Source organism: Bos taurus, chromosome 2 (assembly GCF_002263795.3).
Source record: "Bos taurus isolate L1 Dominette 01449 registration number 42190680 breed Hereford chromosome 2, ARS-UCD2.0, whole genome shotgun sequence".
Lineage (NCBI taxonomy): Eukaryota > Metazoa > Chordata > Mammalia > Artiodactyla > Bovidae > Bos > Bos taurus.
In genome coordinates this window covers 127010162-127037631 of record NC_037329.1, presented here as the reverse complement: position 1 = coordinate 127037631, position 27470 = coordinate 127010162, and the positions used below count along the sequence as shown (strand labels likewise).

At 49.4% G+C, this 27470-nt stretch overlaps 1 protein-coding gene across 2 annotated transcripts; it reads right to left on the bottom strand.

Annotated features, from left to right (window-relative positions):
- Positions 1-1701: 1701 nt before the first annotated feature.
- Positions 1702-16754, bottom strand: TRIM63 (tripartite motif containing 63). 2 transcript variants are annotated; one of them, NM_001046295.1, is made up of 9 exons: positions 16461-16754; positions 15177-15352; positions 12058-12226; positions 10959-11054; positions 9560-9793; positions 8410-8432; positions 7954-8078; positions 3599-3673; positions 1702-2269 (listed from the first exon to the last, which is right to left on the bottom strand). In NM_001046295.1, exons 1-9 carry the CDS (start codon positions 16617-16619, stop codon positions 2259-2261), a joined length of 1068 nt encoding a protein of 355 aa, NP_001039760.1. In that variant the 5' UTR covers positions 16620-16754; the 3' UTR covers positions 1702-2258. The 2 variants fall into 2 exon arrangements, with proteins under 2 accessions (NP_001039760.1, XP_010800878.1); XM_010802576.4 differs by having other exon boundaries at positions 15177-15349.
- Between the last annotated feature and the right edge of the window lie 10716 nt (positions 16755-27470).

Genomic DNA, 27470 nt, shown 5'->3' with positions numbered 1-27470 from the left:
TCAACTTTTTGGCAGGACTACACAGAGCCCTTAAGTTGCTACTGAGTTCTGAATGTCAAAAAGGGTGGGATGGACTCTGCAGCGTTCCTAAAATTCCTAAATCTTAAGGGTCTCAGACCCAGTTGACGCACCTCCATCAGACTGACTCAGCCTCACCTCTCTCCCAGCCCCTTGTTCCTGGAGAGCCTGATGTTGCTTCAGCCACGGTCATCATTGCATGCCCTAGCATAGGTGGCTGGCGTGGCCTTCCCTGGAGTAAGTGTGGGCTCCAGCAGAGCCTCCGTGGTGACCACCGTGGTGGGGGCAGCAGCGGCTCTAGCCTTCTAACCATAAGCCCTGTCAGATTTTATTTTCTTTTTTGTAAAGCGAGTGCCTGACTTAAGCTCTAATTGCCATCCATTTTAAAAGAGGCAACCACTTTAAGGGGCCTATGTCTAGCAAACACCTTGGGCGCCTGTCCCCACTGAGATTCCTCTGTTTTCGCAATCTTAGTTGATTTGGCTAACTGACAATTTGGGTCACTTGCTTTTTTTTTCTCTCTTCCCACGCTTTAAAATCCCATGCTTATGCTTTAAATTCATCAATAAAGAGTGAGCCTTCAAAACTCTAGGCCCCCACCCTCAATCCCAATAGAAGCAGAAGACAGGCCCATGCTTTATCCCTCCCTCTCTCCACCTGTGAACTCACTGCGTGGTATGCTGTGTAACATCCAGATCTTGTAAGTAATAAACCTTTATTTTTTAAACTTTCCTGTTGCTTAGTACTTAATGGCATCTTGAAATTAACAAGAATTACAAGGGCCGGTCTAACCACATTAGTCATTAATAAGCTGAGACCAGCACAAAAACTAGGCCCAACCCCACAAGACCTGGAGGCTCCTCTCACCACCTGCAGAGTCAGCTGACAGCCCCTGAGCATCCCCCAGAGCTGCCCAAAGGGTCACGTGACATAAGGGACGCTCGGGCATTGACACTGTGGGAGGCAGACTCCGATCCTAAGAGATGGGAGGTGAAAGAAGCCAGTAGGCAAGTCTCCCCCTTCTTCCTACTGATGAATTGTTCAAGGCACATTATTCCTTCTGCCCTGCTAGAAGCATCTCCCATGCTTGAGCAAGCAGCCAGTCTCTTGGTGAAGCTGTGGCCAGCTTGGTAATGTGATACTTTATATATTTGCTTTCCTCCCTAGTGGCTCAGCTGGTGAAGAATCCACCTGCAATGCGGGAGACCTGGGTTCAATCCCTGGGTTGGGAAGATCCCCTGGAGAAGGGAAAGGCTACCCACGCCAGTATTCTGGCCTGGAGAATTCCATGGACTGTATAGCCCATGGGGTCGCAAAGAGTCGGAAGTGACTGAGCGACTTTCACTTCACTTGTTTCCTGCCTGGCTTCCACTTCCCTTCACTCTGACTGTCCTGGGAATGTAGCTGAACTATTCACTCTTTGCCTCAGGCTGTGTTTTCTAGAGAACCAGAGAACAAGGCATTGAATGAAATCTTTTCTGAAGGGTCCTGTCAGGGCCAGTTTCCCAAGGAGCTCTCCTTGGGAAATGCCAGTTTGAAGGACAACTTGTTTGGTGGGATAGAAACCTGGGTTTTTGCCATTACTGTCTATTTCCTGCCCTACACTTCCTAGCAGGCCTTCTGTCCGTCTGCCCTGAACTCTCCTCACTGGAAAAAAAAAAAAAGGCTGAATGAAACCCCAGCTTGGAAGAAAGCGCTGTGCATTTATTAAAACAACATATAACACAAACTCGGTCACCGTCCCTTATGTGGGGTATAGACACTGAAATACAGTACATTATCCTTTCCTGGACCTGTGAGTGCTAACCCACCAAGGAGAGGAAGTGGGCAGCTGTATCAACCTGGCTTCCTTCCCTTCTTTATAACAATCGCCAGTCACACAATGACCAGACATTATCATACAAAAGTTCCTTTACAAAAAGCACCAAATTGGCATACATATACAAGTATACAAAAATCACATTTAAAAAATGTACAAAATATTCCATTTTGCACCAACGTAGAAAAGAATCCAGTGTGGTTGTTTCAAGCACGTTTCCAATTCTGGTTCGCAACGCTGGACACAGCGGTGGGGTCCTACTCCTAGTTCCTGCTCTCTGAGCAGAGAGAAGACACACCTCCCCGTTGCCCCGCCAGGGGCCCTGACCCCTCCCACCCTGGGCCTGTCACTAAGGCAGCTGGGCCCATCCCCACCCTCCCCGGTCTCTCTGCATCTAGAGGGTCTCTCCCTCATCATCGCCTTACTGGTGTCCTGAAAGAAAAAGACAAAGAAAATCAAGGTGAGATGGGAACGCAGGAGGACGTAGGGCTTACCAAGCTGCGGGGAAAAAATTATCAAACCCCAATTCCTGTCTGGGCTTCCCTGGTGGCTCAGACGGTAAAGCGTCTGCCTACAATGGGGGAGACCTAGGTTCGATCCCTGGGTTGGGAAGATCCTCTGGAGAAAGAAATGGCAACCCACTCCAGTACTCTTGCCTGGAAAATCCCATGGACAGAGAAGCCTGGTAGGCTTCAGTCCATGGGGTCACAAAGAGTCAGACATGACTGCTGCTGCTGCTGCTGCTGCTAAATTGCTTCAGTTGTGTCTGACTCTGTGCGACCCCATAGACGGCAGCCCACCAGGTTCCCCCGTCCCTGGGATTCTCCAGGCAAGAACACTGGAGTGGGTTGCCATTTCCTTCTCCAATGCATGAAAGTGAAAAGTGAAAGTGAAGTCGATCAGTCGAGTCCGACTCTTAGCGACCCCATGGACTGCAGGCTACCAGGCTCCTCCGCCCATGGGATTTTCCAGGCAAGAGTATTGGAGTGGGGTGCCATTGTCTTCTCCAAGACATGACTGAGTGACTGCTAATTCCTGCCTGACCTCTTCCTTTTAAAGTCAAAATGGAATTTAGCTGCCTGAATGCTATGGATTGCAGATCCAATGCAAAAAACTATAGACAGCTGACAAATGAAAGTGTTAGTTGCTCAGTTATGCCCAACTCTTTTGTGACCTCATGGACTATAGCTCAGCAGGCTCTGCTGTCCATGGTATTATCCAGGTAAGAATGCTGGAGTGGGTTGCCATTTCCTTCTCCAGGGGATCTTCCCAACCCAGGGATCAAACCCATGTCTCCTGCATTACAGGCGGATTCTTTACCACTGAACCACCAGGGAAGCCCCAGCACTGTTCACTCTTTCCAAATTTTCACAAGATGAAAATCCAAATTCTTTATTGAAATCTTCTTTTAAAAAACAAAAGCTCCTTTTTAAAAAAGACGACTAATTTAAAAAAATGCTGACAACTAATTTTTAAAATTTTAAATATTGAGCCAAGCCTGAGTGCTCTCTATAACTTCTGTTATACTGTGTCACTTTCCATTTGGGAAGGTCATTTAGAGGTAAAGTGAGAACTCTTTATTATGAATAGTTGGAGGGACTTCTCTAAGAGAAAAGGGAACGGGATTTCACCTTAAAATCTCTTTTTAATTTTGCCTTAAAAACTCTTAAAAAGGGTAGAAACATCATCCCAGTGTCACTCAGTAGGGCTCTCAAGTTGTCACTGAATGAATGAAAAAGTGGAGGTAGATGGGTATCTCACCTTCTTCCTTCCCCTCTGTGGACTCTTCCTCTTCATGATCTTCTTCTTCTTGAATGAACTCCTCCTCTTCCTCATCTGTGTGTGACAAAGAACAATTGCCTTAGGTTGGGGCGGTGTCTCAGAGGAGAGGTTCAAAGGAGATCCAGGCTGGAGACAGCCAGTTCAGTTCAGTTGCTCCATCGTGTCTGACTTTTTGCGACCCCATGGATGGCAGCACACCAGACTTCCCTGTCCATCACCAACTCCCGGAGTTTGCTCAAACTCATGTCCATTGAGTCGGTGATGCCATCCAACCATCTACTCCTCTGTCATCCCCTTCTCCTCCTGCCTCCAATCTTTCCCAGCATCAGGGTCTTTTCCAATGAGTCAGTTCTTCACATCAGGTGGCCAAAGTATTGGAGTTTCAGCTTCAACATCAGTCCTTCCAATGAATATTCAGGACTGATTTCCTTTAGGATGGACTGGTTGGATCTTCCTGCTGTCCAAGGGACTCTCAAGAGTCTTCTCCAACACCACAGTTCAAAAGCATCAATTCTTTGCCACTCAGCTTTCTCTATAGTCCAACTCTCACGTCCATACACGACTACTGGAAAAACCATAGCTTTAACTGGACAGATCTTTGTCAGCAAAGTAATGTCTCTACTTTTTAATATGCTGTCTATGCTGGTCATAGCTTTTCTTCCAAGGAGCAAGCATCTTTTAATTTCATGGCTGTAGTCACTATCTGCAGTGATTTTGGAGCCCCCCAAAATAAAATCTCTCACTGTCCAGTCAGGATCAAAGGGCCATGTTGGTGCCTCAGGGGCCCAGGAGGCAATGGGTTTGGTCCTCTTTCCCCCAACACTCTCCAAGGCAGGGAGGCTCAAGACCTCCTTTGTTCCAGTAGCAGCAGCATCTCTTCCCTGGTCTGCCTGTGACCAGAGGAGACCCTGGAAATGCATATGCAGACTGTCTGCCTCTGCACACAGAGCATCATTACCTGGGAAACAGGGAAATGCCTTGGTCCTCAGGAGTCAGAGTCCTTATCCTGAAGGCATCTGCTCAGTCTTTGAAATCTGCTTGCCTCACACTCCTTGTCCAGTTTTCCCACATTCCTTAGCCTACAGGGCCATGGATACAGGGTGGGAAGCCCTTCAGGGGCCATCTGCTCGTTAGTTGCCTGAAACTGAGCCCCAGATGGTGACTATGGTGCAAGCTCTGTGCTCACTTTCCCGTCCTGGGGTCTCGCCTTCAAGCTCTACTCACAGGGGACAGGCCCCTTCCCCACCCTCTCTCTCAAGCCGCTTCTTTGAGCCTTTGGGTGCCCTGAAGGGGTCAGTACAGACTCAGAGTATTTGTCAAGAGTATCTGGAGAAGGGCTTGAAAGAGTTAATTCCTCCAAACTGACAACTGGGATCTGTGTATAACCCGAGGAATTTTTTTTTTTTTTTTGTGGTGGTGGTGGTTTAAACCATTATTACAATTAACTACTTATAGCAGCATTTGCGAAGAATTTACTATGGGCCAAGTGCTAACTTGTGCTAAGGACTGTACACTCATTGCCTCATACAATCCCCAGATGACCCTTGGTGGAACCTGCACTTACTGCCCATGTGGCCCCTGCAAGTCACTCACCTTTCCTTGGATTTTTTTTTTAATTTTTTATTTTATATTGGAGTATAGCCGATTAACAACACTGTGATAGTTTCAGGTGGACAGCAAAGGGACTCAGTCGTACGTGGTCATGGATCCATTCTCCCACCTTTCCTTGGTTTTGCCTTGACTACAAAACGGAGATGACGAAAGAACTACCTCTTAAAGTTGTTGTATTAAACAACAGAATTCATGTCCAGGGCTCAGTGGCCAGGCCACAGAAAGTTCTCAAGGAATGGTATCCATGGGTACACTCTCCATTTACCCGTGAGGACACAGAGAGGCTCAGGGAGATTACTGAAGGCAGTGCAGGTATTCACAGTGTCAGACTGCTCACACAGTATGATCCACTCTTGAAGATCTTAGTTTAGGGAGGGTGACGCCAGGGGATCTTCTCAACCCAGGGATCGAACCGGCATCTCTTACATCTCCTGTATCAGCAGCCGAGTTCGTTAACACCACGTGGGAAGCCCAGATGATCTACAGCCATGGATTTACCCAAGTCCACTGACACCTCCCTGGTGACTGGCAACTTCCCTGGTGGTTCAGACAGTAGAGAATCTGTCTGCAATGCCAGAGACCCAGGTTTGATCCCCAGGTCGGGAAGATCCCCTGGAGAAGAAAATGGCAACCCACTCCAGTATTCTTGCCTGGATAATCCCATGGACAGAGGAGCCTGGTGGGCTACAGTCCATGGGGTCGCAAAGAGTCAGACATGACTGAGCAACTAACACTTTCATTGACACCTCAGCTTTGGGATGTATGTCGTCCTTACCCAAGAATAGAGTATATTTGGGCTTCTGAGAATGGATTTAACACTCCGGATTCTGAAAGCTTGCAGGCGAGCAGACGCAGGAGGTGCCAAGAAGCTTTTCTTTCTCTTGCAAGCCCATTCACAGCTCTTCCCTGCCCCTACACGACCCCTACCCCTCTTTCTTACTCTCAGCAGACCACCGGAGCATCACCTCTCACACAAAGGCAACATTCAACAGAACTGGATCTGCCCTCCCTCTCTTTGTTGCTAACTAGCTGCCTTTCAACTGTGAAACCTTGAGCGAACTATCAACATCTTTGTCCTCCATCTGGTTCCTCGTGCTTTCTTATTATTTTTCCTTTATTATTGTTATGGCTATATTGTTACAATTATTATAGGTACTCTGTGGAAAAGTAACCACAGACAGAAGCAAGGACAGAATATAGATAAATTAAGGTGCCTGAGTATCCAAGTTTACAGCAGTAGGAAGCTGAAGCTAAGACTAGATTTAGGCAATAACTAGTAAGGCAATGGCACCCCACTCCAGTACTCTTGCCTGGAAAATCCCATGGACGGAGGAGCCTGGTGCGCTGCAGTCCATGGGGTCGCTAAGAGTCGGACATGACTGAGTGACTTCACTTTCACTTTTCACTTTGATACACTGGAGAAGGAAATGGCAACCCACTCCAGTGTTCTTGCCTGGAGAATCCCAGGGACGGGGGAGCCTGGTGGGCCGCCGTCTATGGGGTCGCACAGAGTCGGACGCAACTGAAGCGACTTAGCAGCAGCAGTATATGTCTAGTACCTTACAGAGGCCTCTGAATCAATGTCTTATTTGCTGCACAGCATCATTCGGTGGTCATTATCAGTAGGCCTATTTGTAACCTAAGTTTAAAGTGAGGAAATGAAGCTCAGTGAGGTGGAGGGAACCATCAAAATGCCACGAAAGATAAGAAATGGCAGAACTGGGTGGTTCCGTAGTTAAGAATCCACCTGCCAATGCATGGAACATGGGTTCCATTCCTGGTCTGGAAAGAGCCCACCTGCGGGAGGATAACTAAGCCTGTGCTCCAAAACAAGAAAAGTTCATGCACTATAACTAGAGAAAGCCCGCACACAGCAACGAAGACCCAGTGAAGCCAAAAATAAATTAAAAAAAAAATAGAAGTAGCCGAACCAGATTTGATCTTAGGTCTGCCTGATTTTATGAAGTTAAAAGATGCTTGCTCCTTGGAAGAAAAGCTATGACCAACCTAGACAGCATATTAAAAAGCAGAGACATTACTTTACCAACAAAAGTCTGTCTAAAAGCTATGGTTTTTCTAGTAGTCATGTATGGATGTGAGAGTTGGACCAGAAAGAAGGCTGAGTGCCGAAGAATTGATGCTTTTGAACCGTGGTGTTGGAGAGAACTCTTCAGAGTCCCTTGGACAGCAAGGAGATCAAACCAGGCAATCCTAAAGGAAATCCACCCTGAATATTAATTGGAAGGACTGATGCTGAAGCTGAAGCTCCAATACTTTGGCCACCTGATGTGAAGAAATAACTCATTGGAAAAGACCCTGATGCTGGGAAAGACTGAAGGCAGGAGGAGAAGGGGCCGACAGAGGATGAGATGGTTGGATGGCATCACCAACCTGATGGACGTGAGTTTGAGCAAACTCCGGGATTTGGTAATGGTCAGGGAAGCATGGTGTGCTGCAGTCCATGGGGTTGCAAAGAGTCGGACATGACTTGGTGACTGAACTGAACTGAACTGAACCGAACTGCCTGATTCCAAGTTGCCTTGCTGTTTCTATCACCCCAAGTTCCTCCCTATAGCAGATCCATACATAATTTACTGAGCTGGGCTTATCCAGAAGTTGACTGTACAAGTCTGATGGATATCTGGGTATGTTTGGCAGTGTATCTGCCTCCATGTGGGGCTCAGTGGGAGGGAAGCTGACTTGCAGGGGAAATAATCCCTTACCTGTCCCAAAGTCGATGGTCCTCAGGGTGTCAGCTACGTGCTCTAAGTCCAAAGTAAAGTAGTCCATGTTTTCAAAGCCCTGCTCTATCTTCCCCAGCTGGCAACCCTTGGAAGCTTCCACGATGCTGTGGGGCAGAGAGAAAAGGGGGGAAGGGCACAGTGAGATCTCTGTTCCCAGAGAAGGAAGGAGGCGTTTTAGCTCCAACTTACACCAGGGCACATGCTTGTGTCCACACCCAGGCCTTGCACCCAGAGGCTTCCCTGGAGGGTGGAGTATTTTCCCTTGGGTCACAAGCAGAATAGATGTCTAAGACAGCAGGGATGTAAAGGCTAGGAAAGGTAGCCTGGGGGAAGACCCTCCCAGCAGAACTAATGCAAAGGAGGAGGCCTTCTGAACATGTCAGAGGCCCTGAGGGGAACTGGAGCCTTGACTCATAGCCCTGGGGAGACACTGACCTTCTGATGAGCTGCTTGGCACTCTGTGGGGGGAGAGAAAGAGCAAAGGGTTAGAACTGCAGAAAGGGGAGCCCCAGGAAATCAGCAAAACAGGTGACCCGGCACTGCGGATGCACATTTGGTGCCATCCCCTTGCCCAGCTTTGACCTGTTCATCGGCTTCAGCCAGACAGAACTTGGATTTTCCCTCTGTCCATGGTCTGCGCAGGCCTTGGTCATTATCCTAGGACCCTCCCGTTGTGGCAGGAAGCTTGGATTCTAGGAGTATTCATCTAAGCACTCTTAAACACGGAAATCCCCAAGATGAGAATCATATTCTAATCACCTTTTTATACCCGATGTCTAGCACAAAGCCTGGCCCACAGTATGTGCTTAGGAAATGTTTATTGAACTTAACTCTTCCTTACAAAATCTTACAGCTGATCCCTTCATGTTTCCCCCAACCAGCTCTTCTAGGGTAGGGCTGTCTCTTTCATCTGTCTCTCCATCTCAGCGACTGGCCTACAGCAGGTGCTCAGTTAATAGTGTCTACATGGGCACTGTATTTTGTAGTGTATTTTGCACTGTATTTTGCAAAGCCATTTCACAAGCATCCTTTTATTTGATCCTCATAAAATCAGTTGAGAGGAAGGGAGGGAGAAATTGTTACATGCTCACTATGCAGACAGGGGCTTCCTGGGTAGCTCAGCTGGTAAAGAATCTGCCTGCAATGCAGGAGACCCCGGTTCGATTCCTGGGTCAGGAAGTTCCCCTGGCGAAAGGATAGGCTACCCACTCCAGTATTCTTGGGCTTCCCTGGTGGCTCAGATAGTAAAGAATCCACCTGCAAAGCAGGAGGCCTGGGTTCAATCCCTGGGTTGTGAAAATCCCTTGGAGGAGGGCATGGCAATCCACTCCAGTATTCTTGCCTGGAGAATCCCCATGGACAGAAGAGCCTGGTGGGCTACAGTCCATGGGGTCACAAAGAGTTGGACACGACTGAGAAACTAAGCACAGCACAACACATACAGATGAGGAGACTGAGTCTTTAAATATGAATGAGCTTGAAATAACTTCCCCAAAGGCATAGTCTTTGGTGATCACTGATGGAGCCCAACTTGCCCCTTGGAGCTGCTGAGTTGAAGTGCCCACCCCCTCCCAGGACTGCTTACCAAGAGGAAGATGGCGCCACCGGGCTCGTCCAGAGACTGGATGGCTGTCTCCACCAGCTTGGTGGACTTGTCCAGTTGCTCCCGGTACTGCTGGATGAGGGCCTCAAGGAAGCCAAGCTTCTCCTCCTGCTCGCGCGTGATCCGCTGCAGCAGCTCGCTCTTCTTCTCGTCCAGGATGGCGTACAGCGTGTCAAACTTCTGGCTCAGTTCTTCTTTCACCTGGTGACTGTTCTCCTGGTGACAGAGATCTCTGAGTCACATCCTGCAGGTCCTCCTTCTTATCCCCTACCCTTCCTTCCTGGGATGGGTGTGCTAGGAATGAAGAGTCTAGAGCTGGGAGAGATTTACTGCACCCCCATTTTGCAGAACACAAAACAAAGCCTTAGACAGAAGAAAGCATTTGCTAGGGTTTGCCAGCAATGTTTGGAGGCTGGCGTCATAGAGAAAACTACACCTTTCCTCAAAAGTGGAGACTCTAGGGTCAGGTGGGATGACATATGTGGGCCTCCTGTGTGCCCCCAGTCACACTCTTTCTCCACTTTAGGACCAAGACCAGATTTGGGAAATTCTGCATCATTTGGTCCCCAGAGAAGTGGAGAAGCAGCCCCACCCCACCCCTGGCAATGGTATCCACATTGAGACTCCCTGCTGTCCAACACTGACGCTACATTTTCGTTTTCTTACCTGTAAACTGGGTATAATAGTAGCATCTCATTAGACTGGGGGCCCCTCGTGGATAATAACAACATCCTTCTTCCTTCTCTGAACCTATACTCACACAACTCTATCCATCAGAAATACACTGATCACTCCCAACCCCCCATGTCATTCCCAGGTCCCCACCTCAAGGGTATATGAAAAATCATGGATGCTTTTGCAGGAATAGAAAAGAGTCCTCTACCTCTACAGTCTTGCTCCTCAGAGTGTGGTCCATGGACAAGCAACTTGGGCAAATCCTGGGAGCTTGTTAAAAAAGCACAATCTCATGCCTCCTTCTAGACCTACTGAATCAGAACTTGAATTCTAACAAAATCTCAGGGTGATTTCAAGTTTCCCATTAAAGCCTGAGAAGCTTTAGTGTATAGCACACTGGAGAACAATGCTCTAAGAACTACTAGCTTCCTGGATAAATGCTGGGAATGATTGAAGGGGACACTGCCTGAAGTCAGGGACCTGGTCTGTCTTCCTCGCCACCCCATCCTCAGCATCTTTGGCAGAGCCTGGTACCCAGCTATCCTCAAGAAGCTTTTGTGAGTGAATGAATAAATGGACTAGTCATTCCCTCCCCAACCATCCCTGTGTGAACACTCCAGGCCCAGGCTCGACGGGGAAGCCACCCCAGAGACCAGGTTGCCCTGGGAAGCTTCAAATGCCCAGGCCCAGCTATGCTTCCCCTCACCTTGGTCACTCGACAGGAGTCCTCTAGCTGAGTGATGATGGTCTGCACACGGTCATTCCCTGCCACCAGCATGGAGATGCAGTTACTCAGCTCAGTCTAGATGGGAGGGATGGTGGGGGAACAGGAGAGGAGAGACAAAAATAGTCTCAGGGCCCACCCTCATGGGAGTGGCAGCAACACAGCACCCTCACTCCCTCTCTGCTAGAAATAGCCTCTTTCTGGGTGCAGCTCAGGTCCAGAGCAGAGAACACCAGAGAGACACTGCATCCCTCACATCACAGTGGAGGCACAGAGAGGGGAAGTGAGTTGCCCCAGATGCACAGCAATGTGCTGGCCAAGGAGGGGCTTGTTTCTAGGAATGAAGGGATCCATAAAAAAAAAAAAAAAAAAATAGGTTGGAGAATTCTAGAAGAGAAAGATCAAGATAAGAGAGGAAGGAGGGGAGGAAAGAGTACAGAAAGGGGTTGTTGTTGTTGCTTAGTCAAAAAGTCATGACCGACTCTTTTGCGATGCTATGGACTGTAACTCACCAGGCTCCTCTGTCCATGGGATTTGCCAGGCAAGAATACTGGAGTGGGTTGCCATTCCCTTCTCCAGGAGATCTTCCCAGCCCAGGGTTTGAATCTGTGTGTCCTGCATTGGTAGGTGAATTCTTTACCACTGAGTCACCTGGGAAGCCGCAGCTTATCGCATGTACAGGGTGGTGGGGCTCTCACAGGCCCAGGGACCCAGGGAGAAGGCTGCCTCTTGCTGCAGGGGGATCTGGGGACCGGTGACCAGCACAGAAAGAGGCAGCAGGGGCCCAAACCACACTGGGTTATAGAAGTCATGGCCTGAGAGGACCCGGGTGACCTGGCCCTGGGATCTGGTCTCTCCCTTGCGGCTGCACCCAGGTGCCCTCCAGCTGCTCTAAGTATAACTCATGAGCTCAGCCATCTCCCCAAGGAAGGCAAGGGCAGTTCTCCCTGCAGCCCGGGACGTCCCTCCGGGGGACTATTCCTGAAAGGCCGGCTCAGCAGATCTACGGGGATCAAGTCCGCATCCTGAATCATCTGTCCAGCGGGCTCGGGCTGGGGGTGGGAGTCGCTCAGGCCAGTACCTTCTGTCCCTGGAAGACACTCTGCAGTGGGGCCACCTCGCAGGCCTTGTGGGCTCCGAACACCTTGCACATGGAGCACGTGGGCACCTCGCACGTGAGGCAGTAGATGTTGATTTTCTCATCTTCGTGCTCCTTGCACATGGGGTGGCTGCCCTTCTGCAGCGGCCGGCTGAAGTGGAGAAGAGTCATCAGTCATGAGGTGTGGTTTCAAATCCCTGTCTTCCCCTGCAGCCCCAGGAGCCCCCCACCCCCCCTCCACATCTACAACCCGAGCTCTCAGAGGTTGTCTGTCCTGAATCCTTTTCTTTTCATTCTCTGAGGGCCCAGAACCAGGGAAGCCAATGACACCAAGACTAGGATTCAAACTCCAGTGATGGAGTTGGCCCAGGCCTGGCCAATGCAGGACCTGGAAAAAGTTGTAGGATCCCAGAGTCATTTTGAGACGTTCTGGAAAAGAGGAAACTGGGTCCCAGAACGGTGAATGGACTTGCCCAAGGTCGCCCAGCAAGTCAGGGCAGGGGAGGCTAAGGTTCATTTGTTCTAATTATAGTCCCCAGGCTCTTGGTTACAGCAGGTTGGGCTTCCAACAAAGCAATTTATACTCATGGCCTCACTGAATTCTATATTTAATCCACCAGACTGTAATCTCCGTCGAAGCAGGGAAACTTGCCTGTTGTCTTCAGCCCTAAATCTGCAATGTACAGTGCCTGACATAGAGAAGGTGGTGATTGAATACGGGTGGAGAGAATACATCAGTAAGCAAGGTGTACCAAGGCTCTGAGAAGGAGGTGGTATGTGTGCCCCAAGTCACTCAGCGAAAGCAGAGGCAGCCCAGGGCCATCCAATGGCCCAGCACAAGCCTTAATTTCCAACCTGAGAGTCTTTCCAGGATCCAGAGTTGCTTCTTTCTCTTTCTTCCCAAACACATATTCTTAGGATGACTCTCTCCCTTTGTCTCTCTCCTCTTAGGGCCTCTGGCATTTTATCTATGGTTCTCTCATGGTTACTTCCTCCCTGAGATTCAATTTTTTGAGTCTAGGTTTTACCGCCTGGCTAACTCTACACTCATCTAGAGTCAACAGCACGCCTACATCATCTCTGATTTCCAAGCCCCTAACACAGCAGTGTGTGTGTGTGCTCAGTCACTTAGTCGTGTCTGACTCTTTGCGACCCCATGGACTGTAGCCCACCAGGCTCCGCTGTCCGTGGATTTCTCCAGTCAAGAATACCGGAGTGGATTCCCATTTCCTTCTCCAGGAGATCTTTCCAACCCAGGGACAGAACCCATACCTCCTGTGTCTCCTGCATTGACAAGCAGATTCTTTACCACTGAGCGATGGCAGGCAGCGCATAAATGGTGACTATCCCCCAACATGTCAGTGCCTCAACTCCAAACAGCCCTGCATGATTGATCACACCCAGGGCATTACTGTCCCCTCAAGAGCTTAAATAAGCTCCTTTTCAGACTTGTTTTCCCAGGGTCCCCCATGCCAGCAGGGCTCTCCCTTTACTACCTGTCTCTGCCCTCTGGGAAGGGAGCTCTGCGGTGACTGCAGGTGCAGAGGTGAGGCACGATCCTGCGGTCTGGTGCCTGTGTCCCCTGTCATCCCGGATGTCCATCCTCCCAACCCCAGGCACCAGCATCGGGGTTCAAGTCCACACTGTTCTGCCGCTTACTCATGGTGACCTTGGACAAGTGATTTCACCTCTCTGGGCCCTGGTTTCACCCCCAAGCTACTGAGATCATGACAGGAGTTCTCCGTGATGAATGTGCAGTGCTTGGCATGGGGCAGAACCTCAATAACTATTGTCATCATTCAGTTCTGGGGAAAGGCCTGGGAGGGTTCAAACACAACTTCCTCTTCCTAGGTTGACTCTATTATTTTGGTGCAATATTGATTTTATTATGATCATGATCAACAACATAATCGCATTTTTGTAGTGTTGAACTCTGGCAACATGAGAGGTAGTAGCAGTTAAGAATGTTCACCATGGAGTCAGTCAGACAGGCTCCCTCTCAGCTTCACCACTCGCTAGCTGAGTGGCCTAGGACAAACCTCTGAGTCTCCATTTTCTCATCAGAAAATGAGGGTAAAAATGGCTCAAAGGATTACTGTGAGAATTAAAACGGGGATTATGCATGGAAAATGCTTAGTGCAGCGCTGCACACAGTGGATGCTCAGTAAATACTTGCCATCTTGAGCACTTCCCATCAACATCCTATTTGATAGTCATGATAGCAAATCTTACTGTCCGTTTCTGGAGACAGAGGAAATAGAGGCCCAGAGACTCACCCAAGACCCTACCGTGCATGAGTAACAGAGTCAGAGTAGCAGACACAGTGCTCTGGTTAGAGCTTTCTCAAACAAGGACTAGTCTGTCGACTTTTGGGGGCACAGGACGCTGCCTACAAGCACATATTTGGTGAGGGCTTGGGACTGCAAGGGCCATGAGGTCAGCAGCCTCTTGTCAGGACATGCTGATCAGTAAAGATCTGCTTGGTAGCTTTATCTCTCCCCAACACAGCACAACCTCCACTAGGCACAAATTCTGCCCAAGAATGAGTGGCTATTTCACAAACAGGGAGAGTTGGAGCTAGATGGGTTGGGCTGGGTCCCAGCAATTCTTCTCAGCTGCGAAACTCTGGGTAAGTGATTTTACCTCTTTGAGCCTCAGCTTCCTCCTCCATGAAACAGGGATGATGAAAGCCATGCTAATCCATAAAAAACTGCTGTGAAGCAGCAGCAGGAAGCATTCCTGGTGTTTGGCACTGCTCTTATCATTATAGAGAAAATGGCTTTGTTCTCACTGGGCGCTTTCTCTGCTCATCAGGGCCACTTAACTGGCCCCAGTGGCTCCCTCTCCCTCACTCTCCCTCTCACATCTCATCTGTCCCCTGATTTTGGTCTCAGCATCTTCCAGGAGGATAGCCTAATGTCTGGGTCCCCTGCCATTCACTGGATCACACCGAAAGCCAGGGCTGGGTGGACTAACTGGCATATCTCTTCCAGCTAGGGGACTGGATCCAGAGTAGGTGAAGGAGGATGGGTCCCTGAAGCGCTGGACGCCCAGGATGGGCAGGGGCAGAGGGATGGCCTCCCCGCGGAGGGAGCACTGACCTGGAGCACTCCTGTTTGTAGATGTCAATGATGTTCTCCACCAGCAGATTCCGCTGCAGGCCGTACACTCCGTGGCGGTCCATGATCACCTCGTGGCGGCAGGAAGGGCAGCGGAAACGGCCTCCAGACATGGCCGCGGAGCCAACCCGGCCAGTCCAATAGGGATTGGCAGCCTGCTGGCGACAGGGGCGGAGGTGAGGCCTGGGCTCCCTCCTTGGCTCCTTCCCTTTCTGACCTCCGACTGTCTTCCCCATTGATCACCACCACCATTCTCATCAAACCACATGACTTAAACCTTCCCCTTGGCTCAGACCGGTAAAGCGTCTGCCTGTAGCGCGGGAGACCCAGGTTCGATCTCTGGATTGGGAAGATCCCCTGGTGAAGGAAATGGCAACCCACTCCAGTACTCTTGCCTGGAAAATCCCATGGATGGAGGAGCCTGGCAGGCTACCGTCCATGGGGTTGCAAAGAGTCGGTCACAACTGAGCGACTTCACTTTCTTTCCTAATATGAGAGAGCCAGCCCACTTACACAGGGAGCATCTGAGAATCAACTAAGGAATCAACAGGTTTGGAGGTCAGCAGACCAAGGGTCAAGTCACAGTAATTCTTGGAATGACTTCGGGTGAGCAACCTTTTCTCACCAAGCCTCCGTTTGTCCATTCATGAAATGGGCATGTAATTACAGCCAGCTCCTAGAGTTGCGTTTTAAAGAAAAGATAGAGACCATTCTGTAAAGTGCTTCTGGGGAACTTTGAGGCCTGTCTCCCAGCCAGGATGGACACCCACTCCCATTCTTTTCTTAAGGAGATGAAGCCCCTCCTGCTCCCCATTATAGCAAACAGTTTCAAGGGGAAGATGCTGAGAGGGTGCCTCTCAGCCACCCTCCTCCTAAAGATCTGGGCCCCCTGCCACTGCGGAGCTGGCTCCAGCCCCTGGGGTCTGGTTTCTCTCTCCTTTCTGCCTGCCTCTCCCACTTATCACTTGAAGCATTTGACTCCTGATTGGAGAGTCAACTGTGGTGCTCAGGACGGGGTGGGGTAGCTGCAGGCAGGGTGGGGAGGGGAGAAGTGCGTCATGGAGAAGGAATGGGTCAGCCAGAGCCGCCTCCCCAGCCCCGTCGACCCCTTCCAGAGACTTCGGCAGGGGTTCACTTCAGAGGGGGAAAAAACAAGTCCAGTTTGGAAGGGTTCCGGACTAAGAGAGAAGTTTTCTTTTAGCTTTCATCACAGGAAGACTGAGTAGCTGCCTGGAGCCCCAGTCCTATGCCAGGCCCAGCACTGACCTGGAAGATGTCGTTGGCACACTTCCGGCAGAGGTTGTGCTGGCACGGCAAGATGACCACCGGCTTGGTAAACATCTCCAGGCAGATGGGGCAGATCAGCTGCTTCTCCAGGTTCTCCATGGGGTTTCCATCCTGGATCAGGCTCGACTTATAATCCATGTTGTCCTGGAGACAGACGTGGGGACCCACCTGGCTGCCTCCTTCACCTGCCTTGCTCTAAGCAGACCTGGGGGTCTTTGTTACAGAATACCCGCCCGGAGCCTCTTTGCCTTCCTCTCCTGGTGCCCAAACTCTGCCTTGGTCTGAGGCCCCTCTGATATTTATAGCTGGGCCCTGGTCACATGAGCCCCAGGAGGAGACCAGCTGAGCATTCCGGTGCCAAGTGGCTGGCGAAGCTTGAGTTTCCTCCAGGCCTGAAAGACCAACCCTCTCGGATCACATGTAAGGATGAGCAGTCACTGTTCCCTTGGGACGGGGGTCGTAAACAAGAACAGCTTGTTCGTGGGCAGGCTTGGGGCAGGACTGGTACCCAGAGTTTCCTCCAAAAATTAGTCTCCTCCTACAGCAGGCTGGTAAGGAGTGAGGGGGCCACTGGGATGTGTGGGGTTAACAACCAGTGCCCTCTCACTGACCAAAATAAATCCATCCCCTCCTCTGGAGTCCTGGGCAACTCCCCAGGTAAGGCCTACCCCCGAGCACAGCACGTTGCTAAAGACCCTGAGATGTCCCCAACCAGGGCTAGCCCGTCCCTCCATCCCTTGGCCACTAATTCCATTTTTTTTTTTCTTTCTGGATCGCATGTAGGGTCTTAGTTCCTCAACCAGGGATCAAACCCACACCCCTTGCAGTGGAAGTGTAGAGTCTTAACCACTGGACCTCCAGGGAAGTCCCTAATTCCATTTTAATACAGGATTCCTTCCCTTGATACGGAGTCTGTTTCCTCATTTTATAGATTTTGACACTGAGGTTTAAGAAGGAAAGGATCTTATTCAAAGTGATCTGGGAAGTAAGTGGCAAAGCCACAAATCTTATTCATTCATCAGACACTGAGCGACTAAACAACAGAGACAATCTATACATCAGGCAACGAGTGAGTGAAGTCGCTCAGTCGTGTCTGACTCTTTGCAACCCCATGGACTGTAGCCTACCAAGCTCCTCTGTCCATGGGATTTTCCAGGCAATAGTACTGGAGTGGATTGCTATTTCCTTCTCCAGGGGATCTTCCCAACCCAGGGATCAAACCTGGGTCTCCCGCATTGTAGACAGATGCTTTACCATCTGAGCCACCACGGAAGTCCTATACATCAGGCAACAAAATGAGAGATAAATGAGTAATCCTTTTCCCTGCCCTGGGAAACTCCCAGGCTAGGAAGGGAGACAGACACAAATAACTGTCATGTAGGGCCCCGAAGCACTATGTATCCACTTAGACATTATCCAGATGTTCCCCTCTGCTTTCTGCACGAATTTAAATTTTTCTCCACATCCTTCTGGACCATCTTCCATGTTGGCTGGTAGAAGTCATTGTTGTTCAGTGCCAAAGTCAAGTCTGACTCTTTGCGATCCCATGCACTGCAGCACGTCAGGCTTCCCTGTCCTTCACTATCTCCCAGAATTTGCTCAAACTCATGTCCATTGAGTCAGTGATACCATCCAACCATCTCATCCTCTGTCACCCACTTCTTCTCCTGCCCTCAATCTTTCCCAGCATCAGGGTCTTTTCCAATGAGTCAGTTCTTCGCATCAGGTGGCCAAAGTATTGGAGCTTTGGCATCAGTCCTTCCAATGAATATTCAGGACTGATTTCCTTTAGGATGGACTGGTTTGATCTCCTTGCAGTCCTAGGGACTCTCAAGAGTCTTCTCCAACACCACAGTTTGAAGTTATTAGAGCAGCTCTAATGTCTTTAAGGTAGAATGTCATGCAAAGGGATATGGGTATCAGGTGCTGGTATGAGAGTGGGAACACTATCACTGGGCCCCAGGATGAGCCTAAAAGTCTGTAGAACCTACAGGAGGAGTGTCCAGGATCTCACAAAGAAGGGGCAGCAGGAGAACAAGTTTGATGACCTCAGCCTAGACAGGAGTGGATGGTTGAAGCCCTGAGATAAGGCCTAGTGAGTAGTAAGGACAGAGAAGCCAACCTTGTGATGGGGAGGGAAGGGGAAGGAGAAGAAGAGGGGCAATCTCTCACAGAAAGAGCAGGAGTCTTAGAGGACAAGGAGTGGGCAATTTTTTTTCAATCCTTTTTTAACATTTGTTTATTTATTTGGCTGTGCCAAGTCACAGTTGCAGCATGCAGGATCTTTAGTTGTCACACATGGGATCTAGGTCCCTGATTAGGGATCAAACCTGCGCCCCCTGCATTTGGAGTGTGGAACCCCAGCCACCGGACCACCAGGCAAGTCCCAGGAGTGGGCAGTTTCAAGGAGAAGGTGGTCCCTCCCAAATGTCAATGGTTAGTTTTTTGCTGAGCATCTACTATGTGTTGGGCACTGGGTTAAGCAGTTCATGATCATTATTTTATTTCGTCATCTCAACAGCCAACAGGTACAACGATGTAAGAACTATTGTACCCCATTCCTCAGATGAGGACACTCAGGCACAGAGAAGTCAAATAATTTGTATGAAGTCACACAGCCTGGACCTAGGACAAAACCCAGATATGTTTGACTTAGGCGCCCAAGCTCCTCATTTCTCTACTTGAACTGCAGGTCAATCCTGCCAGGCCAGCCAGGAAGAGGATGAGAGTTGAAAAGAACCTGTCCTTTCCTCCTTACTTGGTTTTGTTCAGACTTAAGGCAGCACAGTTCTCTGGGAAGGAGGGCCTTTTCACGGCCATAGAGACAAAGGCTTCAGGCTGTCATGGCATCCCATTCTCCTTTGTCTAAGTGACTTGGTTATGGCCAGGGAGACCCGAAGGCTGGTGGAGGTGGGTTAAAGATAAAGGATTTCCGCCCTGATAAAAAGTGCAAGAAGATAGCTTCGTGCTTACCTTTGAATGAGGTTATAAAGGGACAAGTCTGAGAAGGAAATCAACCCCCTGAGTATGGCAGAGAGGAACTGCAGAAAGCACTGGAGTCATTGATGCCATCATTGTGCTGCTAGTTTACCTGCCCTTGGAACTGCCTTCTAAGATGTGAGAGACCGAACGTCATGACAGTGTAATTAATCTGTTACTTACAGCACAGAGCACTCTGTATCCATTCAGGATTCCAACTCCCATATGTCAATGATTCTCAAATCTCTAATTCAAGTTCAGATCCTTCTCTTCTTTAAGCTGAAGATCTGCTGGAAATCTTTACTGGGATGTCCCAATAGCCTCTCCAACTCACCATATCCCAAACAGAACGCATCATCTCTGCACCACCACCACTCCCCACCAAGCTTCTGCTTCTATATTCGTTTGTCTCATGTCTCAGTAAATAGCACTCCCATCCAGCCATTTGCACAGACCAGAAGGCTGAGAGCCATCCTAGGGCTCCTCTTTCCTCCCCATTGCACACCCAGTCAATCTCTGTATCAAACACAGGTTCACCTTCACATCTCACTTGTCATCTTGCCATCTGGTTTTCCCTCTGGACTTGGAAGACTCTGAGAGCAAAGACTGTTTCTATCCATCTCTGTACCTCCAGCGCCTGACACACAGTAGGCACAAAGGAAATGCTGCTTAAGGGAGTGGATGAGCGCATGAATTAAACAGAGGCAGTGGGGTTACTGCCGACTGACGTTGGGAAGATTGGGGTGCTTGAGCAAATTTTTCTTGGCTGAGATGGGGCAGACCGTGGAAATGGGGGATGGAGTTGATGGAGTAAATTCTAAAGTCTTTGAAAGGCACTTCCCTGGTAGTCCAGTGGTTAAAAATCCACCTGCCAATGCAGGGGACACTGGTTCGATCCCTGGTCTGAGAAGATCCCACGTGCCTCAGAGTAAGCCCCTGCACCACAAGTACTGAGCCCATGCTCTAGAACCCATGAGCCGCAACTGCTGAAGTCTGCACGCTCTAGAGAGCCCGTGCTCTGCGACAGGATGAGCCACCTCAAAGAGAAGCCTGCTCGCCACAACTAGGGAACGCCCACGTGCAGCGACAAAGCCCCAGTGCAGCCAAAAATTTAAAAATCATTAAGAAAATAAAGTCTTGGGAAGGAGAGGGACACGCCAACCTTTGAGTTGGGAGGATAGGAGAGAAGAAAGGATGGAGGTTAAAATCAGAGATGTTGGGAGATGGAGAGAAATGTGCTCATATTGATGACCTCCGTCAGTCAAAAGACAGTTGAGGTCACCTTCTGAGGCTGAGGCAGGGGGACGAGTAGCATGAGTGAGTGGTGGGAAAAGTTTGGACCAGCCGTTGTGAAACACAGGAGGAAGTGCCCTTAGAGAGGGGTGGGAGGACTCTCTGGGAGCAGAAGAGCCTCACTGATGTTTCCCAACAGATTTGCCATTTGAGAGGAGCCATTCACGTGGCTCTGTTGACTTTCACCAGCCGCACTTGGCAGTCCAGGTGCAAAAGCCACACAGATGGACAGTGGGATCGACTCCAGCCTGGGAGCTGGCGAGACCAGTACTGCTGAAAGTCAAGGGCTGAGAAAAGGAAATGCCTCCGTGGGCCACGCTGGGCCGCAACATATGTCTCGTCATTTAATCCTCACAACAGCTCTGCAAGGGAGATATTTTGGTCTTTGTTTTTCCCAGGAAGAAAGGAGACTCAGAGAAGTAACTGGCTTGGCCAAAGTCACACAGCCCTGAGGAAGAGAGCTGAGCTGGAGTTCACATCCAAGGTAGCCTGACTCCCAAACCTGTGCTCCTCATATTGAAACATTTATCTAGTGCTTATTGCATGCCAAACACTGTGCTATGCCCTTTTTCATCCATCCCTCCCTCTTGTTCAGTCTTCAAAATAACTCAGTGAGGCAACCCCCTCATGGTCCAGTGGTTAGGACTCTGAGATTTCACTGCCAGGGCCCAGGTTCGATCCCTGGTAGGGGAACGAAGAGCCCACACATGGTGCTGTGCAGCCAAATAAAAAATAGTCTTTTTAAAAATAGCTCAGTGAGGCAGGGATCAGGATTTTCCCTGTTTTGCAGCTGAGTTACAGAGGAGGACTAAGCCATTTGGCCAAAGTCTCCCAGCCAATGAGTGGCAGAGCCGGCATCCGAAAAAGGAAGTCATAAACCAGTATTGTCCAGTTATTTGAACATGCTTGAAGCTGCAGACTGACAGGCAAAGACAAACGTGTAATATCAGTGGCGCATCTGAGCCTAGAGCTCTTAACTGCTACACTGTACTGCTTCTCTCTTTGCAAGTCTCTGCACATCTTCATTTTTATACCGTTTTTTAATGAAAATTCCAACCATACAAAAGTAGAGAGAATTTAGTGTTAAGAATTCATGTGACCAAACCCAGATTCAGTTCTTTCCCACTTTTCCCCATTCTTACTTCATCTCTATCCCGACACACTTCTTTTTTCTAGAATATTTCAAAAACAATCTTAGGCATCAAGTCATTTCATCCATAAATACTTTGGTAAGCATTTCTAATGAGGATTCTTTTTTTTTTTTTTTTTACATAATCACAAGCCATTATTTTAACAAAAATAACAAAAATTTCTTAATATTATTAAATCCCAGGCCATTTTAAGAGGCTACTGATTGTCTCAAACGTCTTTTTAGTTAGTCAAATCAAATCCCAAAAAAAGGATCCAAATAAGGTCTTACACGTGGGATTTTGTTGTTTTTGTCCCATTAACCTCTTTTCATCTGTAACAATCACCTCCGCTACCATTCTTTGTGCCACTGATTTGTCTTTTTGACATATCAGGAACTGAAGTTCAGAGAGGTTAAGTGACTTACGGAAGGTCACCCAGCTAAGAGCTAGACTTCTTATCTGGGACTGCCCCCGGAGTCTGTGTTACTACTAGGAGGAGCTTTAGTGCCAGAGGCGGTCCCAGCTTTAGTGCCAGAGGAGTCAGGCAAAGCAGCAGGGAGAAGGTAGATAGAGATGTCACCTGGGCCTGACAAGGAGAAGGTAGATAGAGATGAAAGCGATAGCAGTAACAACATTGTTTTTGCTTTTTGACTGATTCAGTGCTTGCGAGGGGCTGGACATCTATTCAGAGCTCCATGGCACTATTTCATTCAGTCCTAACTACAACCACAGGTAGGTCATACTTAACCCCATCTTACAGATGAGGAAACTGAGGCACAGCTTGGCATATGGGGTTACCCTAAGTCGCACAGCTAGGGGAATAGGTCAAGTTAACCTCAGAGTCTGTGCTCTTCTTGATTGTCACTGAGAGGGTACTTTTCAGAAAACTGAGATTTTGAGGCCTCTGGGTTGGGGGAGAGAATGCTGGCCCGGGAGCCAGACACCTGGGCTCAGGCTCCGGGTCTGCCAGAGACAAGCAATGTGATGCCCAGTAAGCCACACCCATCTCCAGTGTCTTCATCTGCCAAATGGAGTGACCCTAAGAGATGATCCCTGAAGGTGCTTGCCCCTCCCCAGGGGCAGGGTTCTCAGAGGACCTCTTCCCCGGGATGGATGGCGCAGGCCTGGGCGCAGTGATGCCGGAAAGGAAACCACCCTCCACCTCTCCTTTCATTTCCACACGGCTCGGGCTTGCTTAGATGTTTTCTTGGTGCATCATAGTGCAGACCCTTTCCACGTGTGCGGAGTGTGCCATTCTTTCTGCAGTCCCCATGACCTCCCTGGAGGGTGGGGTCTGCCTGCCTCTTCCTCTGGAATTCCCCTCGAGCCTCTGTGGCACCTGGAGTACCCTCAGAAAGGATGTGGCGAGGGTGACTGTTTTTCTTATGGTTTGAGATGGCTGTCACATGCTTCGATGTCATCCTCGTTGAAGAATCATTCTGAATCACAGGATCAGACAAATAAGTCATTGGCTCAGAGGCTGAAGCCAGAGTAGTTGCCAGAGGCAGGTCCATGGGGTCTAGGGTGTGATGCAGAGCCCCAGATGCCAGGGCAAAGCCCGCTGGGCCTGGCTGCACGCCATGGAAAGGCCGTAGAGCATCAGGATCTTGCCACTCAGGGCTGGAAGCCCTCTAGACACCTTACTTCTGTCCCCAGATCCAGATGACCATGTGGGCAGCTACAAGGTCTCTCAGGAGTAGGCGGTGTTTAGAGAAAGGGCTGCCCCAGGGAACACGGGGAGCCAATAAGGTCTGAATGGACGTCTACATAAATGATCCTGAACTCAAGTATCAAAAGTGCTTTACAAACAGTGAGCTACAATAAACCCTGACTATAAGGTCCTGAGATTGCAGAGCAACAAGTAAGAGACTCCCAGGCACTAACAGATCTGGGTTCAAGTTTAGGCTCCTCTACATATCAGTTCTGTTATTTTGAGCAGGTTACTTAACCTCTGTGTCTTAGTTATCTCAACTGTAAAATGAGTCAGGTAGGGTAGCGGTATCTCTGGGTCTTTTCAGCCTGGAAAGTCTAGGGTTCTAGGTGATTGCTTCCAACACTCTACCCCTTGCTGAAAATTCATGGTGAGAGAAGGGACTCCATTTGCCCAGGCATATGGCACATACCTGGCAAGTGACAGACGTTCAGCAATGTTGTTGTTAATATTTTCTGTCAGGGGACTAATACTGGCTGTCATTTACTGAACAGTGACTATGGATGACCCCCATGGTCTATGTGTTATCTATCGCTGCACAACTTATTTTCACAAAACTCAGCAACTTAAAACAATAATAAACATTTATTTTTTTCACACAGTTTATGTGGGTCAGGAATTCAAGAGCAGCTCTTTATTAACTCATGAAGTCAATACTATTATCGCAGTGGTTCCAGTTTAGTGTCTCTAAGGAAGTTCTAGTGAAGATGTTGGTGCTGGGAGTATAGTTCGGTTTATCTTAAGGCTTGCTGGAGCTGGAGGAGCCACTTCCAAGATGGCTCATTCACATGGTTGATGAGTTGGTTCCCCAGCAAGTGCACCTCTCCACAGGGCTGCTTGAGCATCCTCATGACGTGGTGGGTGACTTTCCCAGGGAGAGTGATCTGAAAGAGCAAGACAGAGGCTGCCATGGGCAAAGTCCACTGACGATTCCCAGAAAGTACAAACAGAATCTGGGTAATAAAAAGGCTAACCTTTTTATCCCCTTTGAGTTTACCCGGGTTTCACTTTCTTCTAGGGTACCATGTGCAGAGGCCTTGCAGCTGGCACTTCAGACCAGAGTTCCCTGAGAAATGGCTGCACCCGACGCTTCAGCTTGGCGGGCCATGTGCAGAAGTGCCGCCCACGACACAGCCATTCAAGATGGCGGTGGCGGGCCTTGTGCAGAGATGCTGCTCCCAGCAATGCAATCTGAAGCCAAGAATGGCACAGCTACGTCTGACCCACAAGAGCTCTGGCCCTACTCTGTGCTGACGGGAACCCTATAAAGTGGCCCTGCTAATGGCCTTTTGAAGAGAGCATGTACTCCAGAGTGAGAACTAGCACCTCTCTATTCTTTGATTAAAGAATATAGCTTTCATTTGCTTTTGAACCAAGCTCAGCCTTAGAACTCGATCTTGTTCTAATAGCTCAAACAACACTGGGACTGAAAGATCCTTGTCAGGGACCAACTTGAGAGGATCGTTGACAACATTCTGGCAACCTGAATGGGATGCACTGTGCCTTTTTCATCCTAGCTCCAGCAAGACAATGGTGGAGGCTTTGGGAGGTTGGCCTGAGAATGTCTGACTCTGATCTTTGAGCTCACTCTGATGGAGTAGGACTGCAGCAGCCCTTGGTCAAAGTCAGTGCAACTTCGCCCAGCAATCTGATACCAGGTGTGGCGTACACACAGCGTAGCCCTGTGTGTGCAGAGCTGTGCCCCTTGAGAGGATCACACTGTGGCATCGCTGGGATCAGAGACTGAAGCTCATGCACGTCTGCCTGCTGCCTCAGACTGGCCTCTTCTTGGTACCAGACACCCAGGAATGATGGGGGCCATGGACAAAAGGGAGCGGCAGCAGTCTTGCCCTCTGTCTCTCCAGGAGTGCTGTCTTCTTGACCCCTGTACAAGGCAGTGTGTTGGCACCAGGAACTTTTGGTCTCCTCACCAACCTCCAGGGAATGGCAACATTCTTCATAGTCACTTTCAGTTTGGTAAAGGAAAGTGACTAGCCCTGTGAGCTAAGAGGTGAGACTAAGGAAAGACCCAGGTAATGAGGATGCCTGACAAAAACAGAATGGGGGCATTCGATCCAAGTTCAGAAAAAGGCTCCCAACGTAGGTAACAACCTGTGACTTGACCTCTTCCGGTCAGTGCTAATTTCTCTGAAATGGGCTGGGGAGCCCTGTGAACCACTCCCCCCAAATAACAGAGATATAGAGGAGGAAAGGTCAGAGGATAAAAAGGCCCAGAGGCAAGCCCACCTACTACTGGCTATTACCCTCCAAAGTCAACTGGTTGGTACAGGAATTTGGACTAACTGCACCCAGAGACATTCAACTCTGCTAAGTACCCTGGCTCCACTGGGGGGTAGCATGCCAGGACACTGGGACCTCATCAGTGTGCGCCATGCATAAACAAGAGGGCCGCTGAAGATAAACATGTCTTTGTCGCCCCTGAAGAGAGGCAGATTCTGGCCACTACCCTCATAGGTAGATGGTCCAAATAGATGAAGAAAGACAGGCCAGGGGGCTCCTACGCTGTCATTCCAACTGACCCCTGAGGAGACCCAGCTGAAATTGCACAGAGGAAGGAAACCTACTGGATTCTTAGTAGAAAGCAGTGCCACTGTCTCAGTTCTGAACACCAGATCAGGCAGACCCAGGCACGAGAGATGTAACATGATGAAACTTCAGGGAAGGCATTCATAAGCCACTAGAATGTAAATTGGGTGAACATACGCTCATGACTTCCCAAAAGTGAAAGTTGCTCAGTCGTGTCCGACTCTTTGCAACCCCTCCAGGCCAGAATACTGGAGCGGGTAGCCTTTCCCTTCTCCAGGGGATCATCCCAACCCAGGGATTGAACCCAGGTCTCCTGAATTGCAGGCAGATTCTTTACCAGCTGAGCCACAAGGGAAGCCCAAGAATACTGGAGTGGGTAGCCTATCCCTTCTCCAGGGGATCTTCCCAACCTGGGAATTGAACAGGGGTCTCCTGCATTGCAGGCAGATTCTTACCAACTGAGCTATCTGGGAAGCTCCATTCCTTCCTATATGTCCCCAAAGGCCTTGTACCCTTGCTTGGAAGAGATATCTTACATGAATTGAGGGTTACCACCCACCTAATGGGAGAGATTGGGGGCAGGAGGAGAAGGGGACGACAGAGGATGAGATGCCTGGATGGCAACACCAACTCCATGCACATGAGTTTGGGTGAACTCCGGGAGTTGGTGATGGACAGGGAGGCCTGGCGTGCTGTGATTCATAGGGTCGCAAAGAGTCAGACACGACTGAGCAACTGAACTGAACTAATGGGAAACAAATTGGGGACTGGCATTCCCTTAGACAAAGGACACAAGATGACAGTGTTAATGGCTGAGAACAAACCTCCACAGGTAGAGCAAGTCGATCTCCCCAGAGTAAATCCCAAGGTCTGAGTACAGGAACTAGTGGACGAGCCGTAGAAGCCAATCCCGTGATAGTCCATCTAAAACCTGGGCATACGTGGCCCCTAGAAAACAGTACACTGTCTATCAGGAGCTCTTGCTGAGCACTGCCCCTATCAGACAGGGCCTAATTGACCAGAGCATCATTAGACTTTGCCAGTCACCTTGTAATACTCTCATTCTCCCTGGAAAGTTCAATGGGGAAAACCAGAGGGTACAGGACCTCAGGGCAGTCAGAGAAGCCACCAAGCCTATATACCAGCAGTCACTATTCCTTACACATTGCTGGCCACTCTGTGGCCCACCAGGGCCTGGTGTTCTGTATTAGACTTAAAAGATGCCTTCTTCTGAGTCCATTGGCCTAGAGTCACAAGAAATTTTGCTTTTGAGTGGCAGGATCCAAACACGCAACAAAAACAACACTGCTGGACATTCCTGCCACAAAT

What these genes read in the sequence shown, in the direction of transcription:
- TRIM63 (NM_001046295.1), bottom strand. Translation starts at nt 16,619, where the DNA reads ATGGATTATAAGTCGAGCCTGATCCAGGATGGAAACCCCATGGAGAAC. An exon ending in GTGTCTTCCAGGGACAGAAG is followed by an intron (nt 11,055 to 12,057) that starts GTACTGGCCTGA and finishes CCTCCCATCTAG; the next exon opens with ACTGAGCTGAGTAACTGCAT. An exon ending in ACTCCTGTCGAGTGACCAAG is followed by an intron (nt 9,794 to 10,958) that starts GTGAGGGGAAGC and finishes CTCTGTCACCAG; the next exon opens with GAGAACAGTCACCAGGTGAA.